General features: G+C 50.9%; 1 protein-coding gene across 1 annotated transcript; it reads right to left on the reverse strand.

The window, feature by feature from the left end:
• Positions 1-5,493: 5,493 nt before the first annotated feature.
• On the reverse strand, positions 5,494-13,498 carry SCNN1A (sodium channel epithelial 1 subunit alpha). The gene is made up of 13 exons (XM_065417915.1): positions 13,490-13,498; positions 12,532-12,929; positions 11,938-12,193; positions 10,856-11,043; positions 10,110-10,210; positions 9,478-9,641; positions 8,756-8,854; positions 8,471-8,588; positions 8,109-8,187; positions 7,595-7,652; positions 7,401-7,456; positions 6,025-6,100; positions 5,494-5,820 (listed from the first exon to the last, which is right to left on the reverse strand). Exons 1-13 carry the CDS (start codon positions 13,496-13,498, stop codon positions 5,494-5,496), a joined length of 1,929 nt encoding a protein of 642 aa, XP_065273987.1.
• Positions 13,499-14,738: the final 1,240 nt, after the last annotated feature.

Here is a 14,738-nt window from a genome sequence, read left to right on the forward strand (position 1 = left end):
CAGGCCACCTACCTAGAGGAGGCGGAGGACACCCTGCTGTTCTATTACACCCTGAGGGGAGGGGAGGAAGTGGTCCAGGGGCAGCCGACCTTGGTCTGGCAGCAGCTTTGCGTGAGGCACAACCAGCGTGTTGTGGTTGGGATCCCCGCTGACCCAGTGGTGGACCACTCTGCCACTGTTAAGGCAGTAGGTTGGGGTCCGGTGGAGTAGGGTGACTGCAGGCTTGTTCTGTCTCTGCACCGAGAGACCGGGGCTGATTGACTCTTGGGCTTGCTCTGGCCCTACAACTAGAGCCCAGAACTAACTGACTGCAGGTCTTGCTCTGTCTCTGCCTCCAGAGACCAGAGCAAATTGACCACTGTGTGTGCTGCGCCCTTGGCTGAAGGGCCCGGAGCTACTAGTCTCCTATATGGACTCTGAACCCTGCCACAAGGACCCAGAGACCATACCCTAAGCTGTGCATGGTCTCTGCATGCACGGCTCGAGGGCTATAGGTGCTTGGCTGCTTAGCCTGTTAGCCCGGTTGAGACACTACGCCTAACGCTAATTCCCCTGACACTAGGCAGCGGCCCGACAACGTAGTGAGGCGGTGTGGCCTCCCTCCGACCCAGAGGGGGAGGGACAACCGTGCCACGACTACAGTAGTTTATTTACAATGTTTTTATCCCTCCCCCAATACATATCAGTGTCTCCATCCCTTTACACACTGTATCTTAACCTCTTCTTCAAAATAGGGGTGGGAGGGTAAGGTGTCACTATTGAGAGGACCCCCTTTGTCACGCTCACCTAACCTTCTGTTTCTCCAACACTCCTTGTTGGCTCATCTGTTTGTCACAAAGTGTTAAATTGTCTCGTCCTACACAAAGAAGAGGCATTTTGATCTAGAAAATTTAGATAAGGTGCTTCAGGGAGGGATAGCTCAGTGGTTTGAGCATTGGCCTGCTTAAACCCAGGGTTGTGAGTTCAATCCTTGAAGGGGCCACTTAGGAATCTGGGGCAAAATCAGTACTTGGTCCTGCTAGTGAAAGCAGGGGGCTGGACTCAATGACCTTTTGGGGTCCCTTCTAGTTCTATGAGAAAGGTATATCTCAGTTTTGTTTTTTTTTTTTTTTCAGGCTGTGCTAAGTAGTTGCTGCTCTTAACAATTTCAAAATAATAAAATACAAATAAATTAGAATAGTTCAGATATTATATTATGTCATCTGGTATGACTCAACGTGATAGGACACCTCATACTATGCACTGCTACTAGTGACACTCAAACGGATCCTCACAGCTCCTACCACCATGAGGTTGGCAGGAGAGGATTGTTATCCTTACTTGACAGAGGGAGAAACTAAGGCTGAGAAAGGTGAAGTGACTTGTCACACAGTCAGTCAGTCACAAACCAACATGTCTATTTATTATTGGGAGTGGCTCCCTATTTCTCCTTTTACTTAATCTTTGGGTACCCACTTCAGTAATACTACAGCACACATTAAGGCAATGCTGTGGACCATAATCCATGTGTCTAAAGTTTCAATGTCCATTTGCTTTTAGAATCATAGAATATTAGGGTTGGAAGGGACCTCAGGAGGTCATCTAGTCCAACCCCCTGCTCAAAGCAGGACCAATCCTCAGACAGATTTTTACCCCAGTTCCCTAAATGGTCCCCTTAAGGATTGAGCTCACAACCCTGGGTTTAGCAGGCCAATGCTCAAACCACTGAGCATTAAGTGGTTACGGCCCGAGGCATGCAGCCCGAAGGAGATTTTAGAGACTTTGGTCATGGACCATTACATGCGGGGACTGCCGCCAGATCTCTGCAAATGGGTCTGCCAGAACGATCTGTCCACCTACGACGAAATGATCACATTGGTGGAAAGACGGATGACAGCCAGGGAATTAACCCAACTACCCAAGGAAGGCCCCTCACGAATCAAACACTCGACCCCGACCGTGGAGGGTCGGGCGGCCAAACCCCCAGGAAGTCCTAGGTGGAAGAAGAGGGAGGTCGAAAACCAGTCGGGAACCCTGAAGGAAGGGGAAGGCCTGAGTGGGGGGAACCCTGGGACTAACCCCCCTAACCCACGTGATAGGGGAGTGACTAGAAGCAATTATAGGTGTTATGGGTGCGGGGAGTTGGGGCACATAGCTGCCCAGTGCCCCAATGTCATAGAGCCAATGCAGTGTAACCTGGGGAACGGGGCAGACCCATGCAGCCTACTCAATATTGTAGGGCTTGCAGTCACCCCACATAAATATACAAGGCAGGTAAAGTTGAATGGGGTAGAAACCATGGCACTCATAGACTCGGGGAGTGCTATCACCCTAATTTCGGGTAAATTAGTGAAGCGCAGCCAGTTAATGCAGGCCAAGTGTACGGGGGTAACCTGTGTCCATGGGACTGGTAGCTACCACCCCATCATACCAGTAAAAATTGAAATTCAGGGAAATGTCACCGGGGTGAAAGCAGGGGTAGTCCCAAACCCTGTGTTCATAGGTAGAGATTTCCCCGGGTTTGGAAACTTGCTCCCACCGGGGGGGAACCCGGGCCTGCCCTCTACTCCGGGTTCCAGCCCAGGGACCCTAATGGTAGCAGCTGTTGGCAGCCAACCTTTCACTGCCAGAGTTGCTACATTTCCCTGGGCCACTTCCCCACTCCACGCCATTACAGTCATCGATTCCCTTCATCTTGGACTATTTACTGCACCTGAAACAGCAAGGCCTAGCGGTGTCGTCAATAAAGGTGCACCTGACCGCCATCTCGGCTTTCCATCCAGGGTCTGACCGCTGGTCAGTATTTGCTAACCCCATGGTTGGCCGCTTCCTCAAGGGACTAGATAGACTGTACCCTCAAGTAAGACAGCCAATCCCCCCATGGGATCTCAACCTGGTGCTCTCGAGGCTGATGGGCCCTCCTTTTGAGCCCCAAGCAACATACTCTCTCCTCTGCCTTTCCTGGAAAGTGATGTTCCTGGTGGCTATAACTTCAGCCAGGAGGGTATCTGAGCTTAAGGCCTTGACGTTCGAGCCTTTTTATAAGGACAAGGTACAGTTGCGGCCATACCCGGCTTTCTCCCCAAAGGTAGTTTCACAATTCCATGTGACTCAAGACATATTTTTTCCCATGTTCTTCCCTAAGCCATATTCTAGTAACCGGGAACGGATGGTCCACTCCCTGGATGTCAGATGAGCGTTAGCTTTTTACAATGAGCAGACAAAGCTGTTTAGAAAATCAACACAGCTCTTCATTGCAATTGCTGTGCGGATGAGGGGGTTTCCCATGTTGTCCCAAAGGATCTCTTCATGGATCACGGCCTGTATCAGGACGTGCTACAACCTAGCAAAGATACCTCCCTCAGCACTAACAGCGCACTCCAGAAGAGCAGAGGCTTCCTCAACGGTGTTCCTGGCACAGGTGCCCCTTCAAGACAGTTGCAGGGCAGCGACGTGGTCATCGATCCACGCCTTTACATCGCACAATGCCATTACTCAGCAGGCTAGAGACGATGCCACATTTGGCAGGGTGGTGCTGCAGTCTGCGACTCAGTGAACTCTGACCCCTCCTCCAAGGGACTGCTTGGGAGTCAGCTACTTGGAATCAATATGAGCAAGAACTCAAAGAACAAACAGTTACCTACCTCTTGTAACTGTTCTTCTTAGAGATGTGTGGCTCATATCCATTCCAATACCCACCCTCCTACCCCTCTATCAGAGCACTGTGGCAAGAAGGAACTGAAGAGGCGGCGGCTCGGCAGGGACCTATATACAACGTCATGAAGACGCAACTCCAGGGGCCTCCACAGCTGACTCAATGGGTACCACTAGGGGAAAAGTCTTCCAATGACTATACATGCGGCGCATGCACTCCTACTTGGAATGGACATGAGCAACACATCTAGAAGAATAACAGTTACAAGAGGTAGGTAACCGTTTTTCCTCAGGGCCGGGATGGAAGAGAACAAGCCACCCCAAGATAGCCAATAGCCCAGGCTAGAGCCAATCTCTCTGGCCCCATGAATAGGTAATCATTTATATCAGGTAGAACAGCTCCAACAGCAGATCGTTAGCAAGAGATACTGTACCCTGGTGGTTAGGGCTGTGCTCTGAATCAGGCCACGTAGGGACTTGAACCTGGGTCTCGCATCCCATGGAAGTCCTCTAACCTCTGGGCTATTGGCTATTCTGGGGTAGCTTGCTTTCTCTTGTGTTCTGGGTTTTTTTTAATTCCAGAGGTCTCATTTTTGTTCTGATGGGGCATGAAAATGAATTTCAAAACCTTGACATTTTTCACAAAGCAGGTAACAGAGCCAGCTCAGCACAGCACCCCCACACCCATGCAGCGGGTATTCTGTTGTTGAACAGATGAGGGATAGGTAGATCAGAGCTGTGGCGGCCCTGCACAGTTCTTATTCTGTACTGCAGCAGCTCAGAGGGGCCACTGAAGCAATGTCACAGTTTAGGGTAGCTCTGCAGGCTGTGCATCACTGAGGCTACTTTGGCCCCCACAGCTCCTGATTATGGGAGGCATAAGCTGTCAAGACAAATTTAGCCCCCAGTGTTCAGAAAAGAGTGAGAGGCTGAATGGAGAGTTAGTGAGGCGTATGTTATGTTGCAAAGAAGAATCTTTGTATTGGCCTAAGAGCTGCAGGTAGCCTGTGGAGAGCTTGAGACTATTCTAGACCTCATGCCAGGATGAGGATCCATGCAGGAACCCTTCCCCTACCCCCCCCCCCCCTCCCAAGCCCTGTGCCTCTTAACCCAGCACCTCTCCTGCCTGGTCTCTAGCCTAGGGAGGTGTCCTTCCAAACAGGCTCTCCTAGCCTCCTCCCTAGATTCCTGTGTGGAGGGGGAAATTTCCACCCTGAGCATGGCATCAGAAACAGCAACCCAGAGTTGGGAAGCAGCATCTAGCCTCCTGACTGAAAATTTGTCCTACAGAGGATGAGGCATTTGTGCATGCTAGTACCCTCTTGGGTTCTATACACCCCACCCCTGTCTGCTGTCAGGCATATACAAGAGCCTAATTTTTCCTGGTCACAGCCAAGCCTCTTTAATTAATTAGTTTTTATTCTCAAACAGTTACAGACCACTGTGGCCACATTCCTGGGTGCTGAGAAGTGAGTGTATAGAAGTGGAAGGGGGCTCAGTCAATATCACCCACATATGCTGTCTCTCCCATCACTGGTGCCTCCACAGCAAATGTGGCCAAGGGCATTGTCATCTGTATTGTGGGAGATGAATGCAGGGTTTACCAACAGTAGGGAATATAAACTAACACCTCCCCCCAAACAACACTGCCATCACCTGCCTCCCGATTGAGTGCCATAATTGAGGTGATGGAAGCTCTGCACCAGCATGATAGAAATGCAGTTGAGCTGCAAGTGCTGTAGCACCAAACAGGAGATCAGTCCCTGCTCCAACCTGCCACATGTCTTCAGACCCAAGCATATAATCTGTGGAGTGGGACATGAAACTCCTCAACCTCAGTGTGCTGCCCCACCACAATCCTCACTCCAGTCCAATCTCAGCATCCCTGTTCTGCCCACATAGTTCCAGGCTGTTGTAGGAGGGCAGCGTAGTTACCACAGCCTCGACAGTGAAGCGGTGTGGAGCACTGGGGCCAGAGGGTTCAGGCTGGAAGGCAGTGTTGTCATGAGCACCTGGGGGTGGCACAGCAGAGGCCAGTAGCTGACGGGAGCGGAGCCACCGGAAGGAGAGGATGAAGGTGATGGCAATGAAATCCAAAATGAGCTCAGCGAGCTCCACCACAGAAAGAACAGAGGAACCAAACCAGAGACTCCACTGATTCCCCAGCTGGGAGAGCAGCGTCACCACCTGCAAGAGAGAGATGGGGGTAGTGAGAATTGTGTCTCCGTGAGGATGCTCGTATTCCCACTTGCTGCCAGGATCACCCACTGCTGAGGCTTTATTCCCATCTCCAGTCCTGCCGCAGGAGGAGAAATGCAGAAGTCAGGGATGCTGCTGGAAGGCAGAGGGGTATGATGAGTGGGAGGGGCAGCTGGAGGATGAGGTATATACCGTGAAGGCAGGAGACTCCCCATTGGTTTTATACTTCCATTCCTCAAAAAATATGTTCACTTTGGCCACTCCATTCCTGTTAATAAGAAAAAGAGATGAGTGACTCTAATCTCACAACCCCTGTATTGTAGCATACACTCCTTATCCTGCACCCACACCAAATCTTTAATCTTCCAAACTTGCAGTTCCCCCATCCGGCAGCCCACTTAACACTCAAACCTGCTGTCTGCCCAAAATCCAGTGCAGCTGGCCATACCTACAGCATTCCTCTGAGCTTCCTGTATGATATCCCAGATTTAGGATCCCTCAAACTTACGACACCCACAAACTCCCACCCAACCCCCAAGCCTTTATCACTCCCACTAGGGTGACCAGATAGCAACTGTGAAAAAATGGGACAGGGGGTGGGGGGTAATAGGCACCTATATAAGAAAAAGTCCCAAAAAACAGGACTGTCCCTTTAAAAATGGGACATCTGGTCACCCTGACTCCCACACACTTCAGTGCAGGGGTGTGCGCAGGAATTTAAATTTGACCCCTTTTGGGGGGGCACAGAAGCTCACTCTCTCCAGCCCCAGGAGTAACTCACTGCCCCCCCTCCCCATCTCTGGCCCTGGGAGGAGCTCACTGCCCCCACTCTGCACCCAGGACTGGGGGAGTACTGCATCCCTCACTGATTATTTGGGGAGGGGTCTGTACCCCTGCTTGCCCCCGCTCCTTGCACATTCCCCTACTTCGGTGCAACAGCTCCAAACTTACTACTGCACCAAACTCACATCTGACCTTCTCCTAAACTTATAGAATACCTCCACACTTTCCGTTTGATTCTCCAAGTTCACAATCCCTGCCCAAGACTTCACCTCCAACATTACATCAGTCCCTTGCCTAGTGATCCTCCCAATCATTCTGCCAATCTCTAGACCTGGCCCCCTAAACCGCTCCCCAAATCTCAATTTATTACTGGATCAAGTCCATTGGTCTGGGCCCGGGCCCCTGAGAACATTCCTATCCCATTACTAGGCAAGACTGTGGGCCTGGTCCCAGGCTCCTCAAGCCTTTTGTCTTCACCCTCACTAGGTCTGTCTCTGGGTCTAGCCTTGGGCCCCTGAACTTCCACCTATCTCCATGACCAGGTAAGTCAGGATCTCTTGTCTTCCCATGACTGGGTCATTCTTCCTGTCTGTCCCTACACTCCTGGACCCCTGCTTCTCTCCCTGCCACTGATTTGATCTCTGTGCTTGGCCCTAGGCCCCTGACCACCCCTACTCCCCTGTTTCTACCCATCATTGGTTCATCTGGGCCCAGACCCCAACCCCCTGACCCCACCATCACTGGGTCCCATCTCTGGTCCTGAGCCCCAGTTCAGGAGCTCTCACCTCTTGGATGTGATATTGTACTTATTCTGTCGGGACAGCATGTGAGACACCCAATCCTGAAAGGAAAGCACAAAAAGCATCATAGATATACACCACTCTGTGATCTCAGCCTCCCCTTGTTGAGGGTTAATAAATGGTGGGACAGGTTTGCGTCCTGGGTCTGGTGGGATTACCACAGGAAACCATATCCTTACCTCGGAAACAGTGGAAGGCCAGTGGGAGTGTCCAGCTGACAGCTGATACTCGGTCACCCTGGAGGAAGACAGATATATTCTTAACAGCAAGGGCCATGGGATCCACAAGGTCCAGTCTCAGCACAGCAACCTCAACAACTCGGAACTTTCTCCATATCTAGCACTTCTGCCCTACTCCTTACAGTGCTGCCTCCTGAAAGTAGCCAGCCTGCAGTATCCAGGAGCTCTCCCCCCAGACAGCATTTTTACCCCACTACTAACTTTGCTTCCTGCTGGGAGAGACCAGATTGAAGTATCTATCTGGATGTTTAATTGCTCAAACACTATTTGCCCCATATAATTGAATACTTGGTTTGGCAAATCAAATTCTCAGCCATTCAGTCAGCTCTAGGAATGAGACACTCATAGGACTGGAAGTGACCTACTGGGTCAAGTCCAGTCCCCTGAGATCTCAGGCAACTCTTTCATATAATGGTGTTCATAAAACCCTAGTTTTTAGCCCACTGAGACTTACTCGCAAGGTTTCCGACATTTGCTGAAACAGCCCAGAACATTGGATTTGAATTCAACCTGGAGTTTGTAATAACAGTGACCTAAGCAGGGGAGAGAGAAAACCAAAGTGAGCTCACCCTATCTGTACAGGGAAGAGAATCTCTGGGGCCATGTACATGGGTGATGCAGGCCCAGAACAAGGTAGCACCCTTGAAGGGGCTGAGAGCTCCAAAGAAGGAATCCCCTGGAGGACTTAAATAGGAGAGTTGGGGAGCTGATAGCAGGGGATAATGGGAGAGTCTCAGTGTTGGGGGTTGGAATGGGTAGGTTCAGGAGGGCTTGGGGGGTTCATTATATAATTCCTTCTGCACCGTCAACACTTACCCCATGCTATATGCTTAGTGTAATCACAATACTCTGCTCCAGAGGGTAAGGGGTAGAAGTAATATGCACAGCCACAGCGCTCTACCATACTGATCTGGAAACAGGAACGAATGCAGACCTGGAAGGCATGAGAGAAGGGGAGAGCTCAGCAAGGGAATCCTCACATCCCAGCATAATCAGGCCCAGAAAACACAGATGAGATCCACTCATGGCAGGGAATGGCTGAGATTGTATCCCAAGGAAGGTGGGGACAGGTCTGGGATAGGACCAGTGGTGATGGATTACCTGCTCAGTGTAATGGGACGAGTACAGGTTCTGCACTAGAACATCACTGCCATCTTCAGTGCAGTCACTGTAGCTGCCCCCAAGACGCATTGTCGTCTCCTGACAACAAACAGCAGCTTGTCAGTCTTAGAGTCAGAGAATTTAAGGCCAGACAGGACCACCAGATCATCCAGTCTGACTGCCTGCATATCACAGGCCACTAACGCCCCCTAGCACCCACACACTAAACCCAACAACTGAAACTGTACCAAGGTATTACAGCCCTCAGGAGAATGAGCTATTATGTGCCTCAGGCAGATAGCCGGGACTGAGGTGCACCAATGCCCAAAGCCCTACAATGGGAGGGAATTGATGAAGTGATACATACCCATGCTTCTGGTGCCTTCCCTTTCTGCCTGCTGCCCTGTAATGTCATCCACCCCCAATCAATAATAAATACGATGGTAATAACTTCCCAGTCCTCACTCCTATCTCATGCCACCAACTCCCTGCTATCCCCCTTTTCCAGCCCTTCCCTGATTAGTAATGGCTTCCAAGGTAATGTCCTCCCCCTCAGTCCCACCCAGTGTTGCCACCCTCTAGGGTTAACTTTTCTGCTTCCCATATCCTAGTTTCACGGCAACCCTTCTCCTCCCTACTGACCAATCTCATGCTGACACAAGTCTTCATGCAGGTGCACAGTGAAGCCCATGCCATCTCTTCCCTCTTTCTACCCCCCCTACCTTTCTCATACTGATGGAGGTCTCCATACCCGGACGCACATTGAAGCCCCCATCGTCCATGAAGGCTGGTTCATTCTGCTCATGGACCATCACCCGGGCTCCCGTCACTGTGGACAGCAGTGGGATATAGTCGTTCTGCTCTGTGCGCACTAGCAGAGAGAGGCCTGTAGAGGTTACAGAGAGTGAGGCGGGATCAGGGCCAGTCACTGGGGTGGGGGGACAGCAGAGAGATCACAACTGGGCTAATGGGGGAGGAGGAGGCAGAGAGCGAGGGGAATCTCAGCTGAGCCAGAAAAGAAAATGGGATCAGGGCTGGGCCTGAGTTGAGCAGAAAGTAAGGGGGTCAGGCATGGGGGGGGAGGTAGAGACTTGGGGATCAGGGCTGGAGTCTCTGGAGGCGGCAGAGAACTGGGATTGCAAAGCCAGGCCTGGAAAAAGCAGAATTTGGGGGAGGCCTGAACTTTTGGCAATTGAAACTCACATGGGTCATGGTGGGGGATGCAATCCACCATCACACAGGGGAATAAGCAGAGGAGGATCTTGATGCTCACAGTTCTCGCCCACCCCCAAAACTCTCCTATTCTAGATATATACCTAAATGGGTTCTCCCCACCTGCCACGGAGACCCTCACCATTATTGATCCCAGGCAGGGATGACGTCCACAGGCTGCTATTGCCATCATTGAATGTGTAGCAGTTCCCATAAATAGGATGATGGAAATGGGTGTAATTCCTGGGAGAGAAATGGAAATATTCAGATTAGGGCATCCAGGCATGTGGGGCAAAATCCCCAAGAGATGCTGCGGGACAGGGTATTCTAAAAGGAACCATTCTTTTTACCACCCCGTAGAGAGGAACTGAGAGCAATACAGAAGAGTAGTGTCTGTAGTGTAAACAAGCCCTGAGAAGTAGGTCAGAGCAAGGTTATTTAGCAAGGTGCTGAAAATGACTTCTGAAGCTGAAGAGCTGTTAGATTCCTGACGCTGCTAACTCTGGAGGCGGATACAACCCCCCAGTGTGGACCCAGTTACACCAGTATAAAGATCCTTTTATACAGTATAACTGCACCCACACTATGTACCTGTATCACTATTTCAATTATCTGAAACAAAGGGAAAAGAGCACAGGAACTATCCCATGGCACTTAGGGGTCAGTGAACCTGAGGAGCCAAGACCCCAAGGGCAGGACCCAGAGCCCATCACTTGAGATTATGGGATCCAGGAGCCCCAGGAATTGAACAAGGAAGAATGCCCCAGCCTTGGGCCCCGGCAGTGGGTGTAATAGTGTTCTCCAGCAGTAGTGTCTTGGCTTCTCCTTGTACCCAGCAAGGAATGCAGAGGTTGTTAAGATGGGATATTGGAGCCCCTCAGCACTCACGCCTTGTCACATGTAACCTCATTGAAGCGGCAAGCATAGATGAAGTTCTCAAAATTGGACTCATCCAGGGCCTTTGTGTTAGGCATCCGTGCCAAAATGTTGATGTAGTGGAAACTGTACCACTCACGCACAGCATCTACACCTGAGGAATACGTCTGGTGGAAACAATCTTCATTTGTCTCATTGCACTGCAAGAGAAACATCAGCTGTCTCAAGGAACTCAAGTCCACGAGGAGGGATGAGGGGGTATACCTGACCTATCCTCCCCTCCTCCCCGAACATGGACAGGAAATAAATTCAGATTATACTTGACAAGTGCAGCTAACAGACATAAAGGGAGCCCCTCTCCCCCAACCCCAGATCCTCAATTGGAGGGAACCTCCTGGGCAGGTGGAATGATCAAGAGGCTGAGGAAGCAGCAAATCACAGTGAAGTTATTGTAATGGGCTGTGCAGAAAATGAGATTGTGGAGTATACACAGGAGCTTTCAATTCTGGAACAGGGAGTCCCTCTCTGTGGGTGTATTTACGCTCTGGTACAAACGTAAAATTTAGATCAAACTAGCTACATCGCTCAGAGGTGCAAAAAAATAAAACCCTAAGTGCTGTAGTTAAATTGACTGAGGGAAGAATTCTTCCATTGATGTAGCTACTATCACTTGAGGAGGGAAACTACCTTCATTGACAGAAAAACCCCTTCCATCAATGTGGGAAGCATCTACACTACAGTGCTATAGCAGCACTGCTGCAGTTATGCTGCTGTAGCAACTGTAGTGTAGACATGCCCTAGCCTAGACTAAAATTTTTGCTCCTGCTGGAACTCTAGTTAATTGATTGACAGTTGAGTACACTCTAGAGAATGGATGGAGAAGGGGGACAATCCTTCCCTAGATCCCTTAGGGAGAGACTGGGCCTTGAAAGGCTTTTTTCAGCTCTTAACTTCTTTCATTAGTAGCAGCAACAACTTCATCAGATTTCCAGCCAGTGGAGGGTGGAGCTGACACTGGTACGAAAGGATCTAATGAGAGATTAGGAGCTAGGCAGAGTCTATAGAGTACAGGAGAGAGAGGGATCTATTCTCACCAGGATGAAGCCAATTTTCCAGTCACTTTTGTCCACTGGAGGACTGTTCCCCTTCAGGCTGGCTGGTTCATCACGCTTGTGTCTCCTCAGTGGGTGGCGCTGGACATGGTGGGACAGACTCCTTGGGCTACGTTTCCGGCTGGACTGGGCTGCCCAGTTGCTTTGTACCAGAGACATATTGTAGTTATACAGGTCCATTAGTGTCTGATGGGTGATACGATCCAGTTCATCCAGCTCCTTCTGGACAGCACTGTATCTGTGAGATGGAGAGAGTGGACTCCAGAGTTAGGGCTTGTCTCTATTGGGCAATTTCCCACTATAGCTATACTTACACTATAATAGTTATTTGGCTATAGCTAGACAGGTATAAGTCCCCACGTGGGAATAAAAGTGACTTTATTCAGATATAATTACTCTGCTTCCCAACTGTAGTGGAATAGTTATTCCAGTATAGCTATGTAGGGAAATTTACCCATGTAGACAAGCCCTTCATGTCTCAATATCACCTGTAGGGGCACCAGGTATTTCTCCTGATCCAGTAGGAGTACAATACACAATATATATACCTGTAGCTCCTGGGAGTTTGTCTCATACCTGTAGGGGTTGAGGGTGCACAGTGTGACAGCAGGGAAGGTCAGCCTGTCTGAGTTGAGGTTAAGGTTCAGGTTGACAGGGAAGCTGAAGTACTGCCTGTAGAGGATCCCAAATTGCCAGTACATTAGGCCAAAGGTGAGGAAGAAGAGCACAGACCAGAAGGCTGTCTTCATTTTGTTCCTCTTGGAGCAGACTAAGCGGATTGCTCCATGGATGGTTGTGTTGTTACAGAAGAACTGGAAGAGTTCATGGTATGACTTGTGGAACTCAATGAGGCCCTGACACTCCTTCTCCAACTTCTCTGCCACTTCCTCCACCTTCTGCTGCTTCTCTGCTTCCTGTTTACACCTCCTCAGCCTCTCCCCCACTGGCACCTTCTCTGCCTTCACAGCTATAACCTACGACAGAATAAGCTTGGAATCAGGCAATATATAGATACCAGTTATGTCTACCATGACCCACCTAACTCAGGAAGCCTCTGCCTGCTGGGACCCTTTAGCCCCTCCACACACACCCCTTACTGTCCTCCACATTCCAGCCCTTCCACACACACACCCCTATCCTCTTCTGCACCCTGGCCCCTCCACGCACACACCCATTCTCCCCCAGGCCCTGGCCCCTCCAGACACACACCCCTATCCTCCCCCATGCCCTGGCCCCTCTACACACACACACACACTATCCTCCCCATATCCCAGCCCTTCCACACACATACTCACACGTCTATCTTCCCCTATGTCAAGAGTCTCCACACACACCCACACCCTATCCTCCCCCACACCTCTGTCCTTCCACACACTCCCCACATATCCTCCCTGCCCCAGTCTCTCCATACATGCACCCAGACCCCCTCCCTCCTTTACCCCAGAATTCACTCAGTAGAAACCCCACCACACCCTTCTTCAGAGGGTGGTGTTTAAAAGCAAGGTTAGAAGCAACTGAGTAGAAAGACACTAACTTGATGCATGTTGACCTATGATGCTGTTTCCACTGAGCTATGTGGACTCCGCTCTCCTTGGAAATGAGGGTCTCCCTTTGGTGTTGTCCCCCTGTGGGAGTTTCTGTCTCTTAGGCGAGATCTGTGCTCTGCTGTGCCCTGGTCTCAGACTCCTGGCTCTGCCTCCTGGCAGCTACTTTGCCTTGGTGGTTAGGATTAGACTGGTTTCTTTCCAGCTCAATCTAGCAACTTGTCCTGCTCCTGCCCTCCCAGCCGCTCCCCGCCCCCGCCCCCGCCCCCGCAGCTCTGGGGGAAAAGAAAAGCCTCATTAACATTCAATATCTCAGTTCCTAGAGAAAAGGGAGATGGGCAGGGGTAGGGGGAGAGCAAGGGGTAGAAAAGGGCAGGCCGAGAGGGAACGGGCGACGGGGCCGGGAGAGGGAAGGGGGGACAAACAGATACTAAAGCCCCAGGAGTGGCCCGTGTTGACTGAGGACCACTGCAGAGAAAATAATGTTGTGGTCTGGGGCTTTCACTGGGGGCTTGGGGCGGCAGCAGCTCTGAGCAGCAGAGAGAGGATCCAGGTACACAAGTGTGCAGCCTCAGGGGCCGCTCTCTGCTGAAACAACAGGGTGGGGCTTTGAAATAGCTGAGCCGTGTAAAGTCAAGGACACACGCACCCCACCCATCCTTCTGACTCCCTGGGCTGCAGTCTCAGAGCAAACCGGTACTGACACCCAAGAGCCAGCTGGCCACCTCCCTCCCCCCCCCCACCCCACCCCCGCAGAAGGGTGGAGGAAGAGGTAAGCAGCGCTGGCTGCTCCCAGGTAGGGCTGCAGACTGCTCCGAGAGCATTACATTATGTTTCTCCCCATTCCCCCGCCCCTTCTCCTGAGCTGAGAACACAATGTCCCAGCAAGAGGAGAAAGGTAGAAAAAAATATTGGCAGCAGTGTCTCAAGGACATGGGGACAAGTCAAGGTAATGCAACAGTAACAGCAGCTACCTGGGCTGGGAACACTCTCCTGTACCCAACCAGGCTGGGCCAAGGCCTTAGCTCAGGACAGGTACTGTACGGGTCTCCCCAGTTCCCAATTTCCAGGTCATTCCAGGGATCTGGGCTCCTAGCCTGTCCCTTTAGAGCTCTCAATCATCTTCAGTGCTCTTCAACCCCAGGAGGACGTAACCTATGGGAGCTAGCAGCATTGAAGGAGGGACCCTTAAGCCCCAAGAACCCAACATTGCCTGTCATTCAACACAGGACTGTGAGG

The sequence above is a fragment of the Emys orbicularis genome, chromosome 1 (genome assembly GCF_028017835.1).
Source record: "Emys orbicularis isolate rEmyOrb1 chromosome 1, rEmyOrb1.hap1, whole genome shotgun sequence".
Taxonomy (NCBI): Eukaryota; Metazoa; Chordata; order Testudines; family Emydidae; genus Emys; species Emys orbicularis.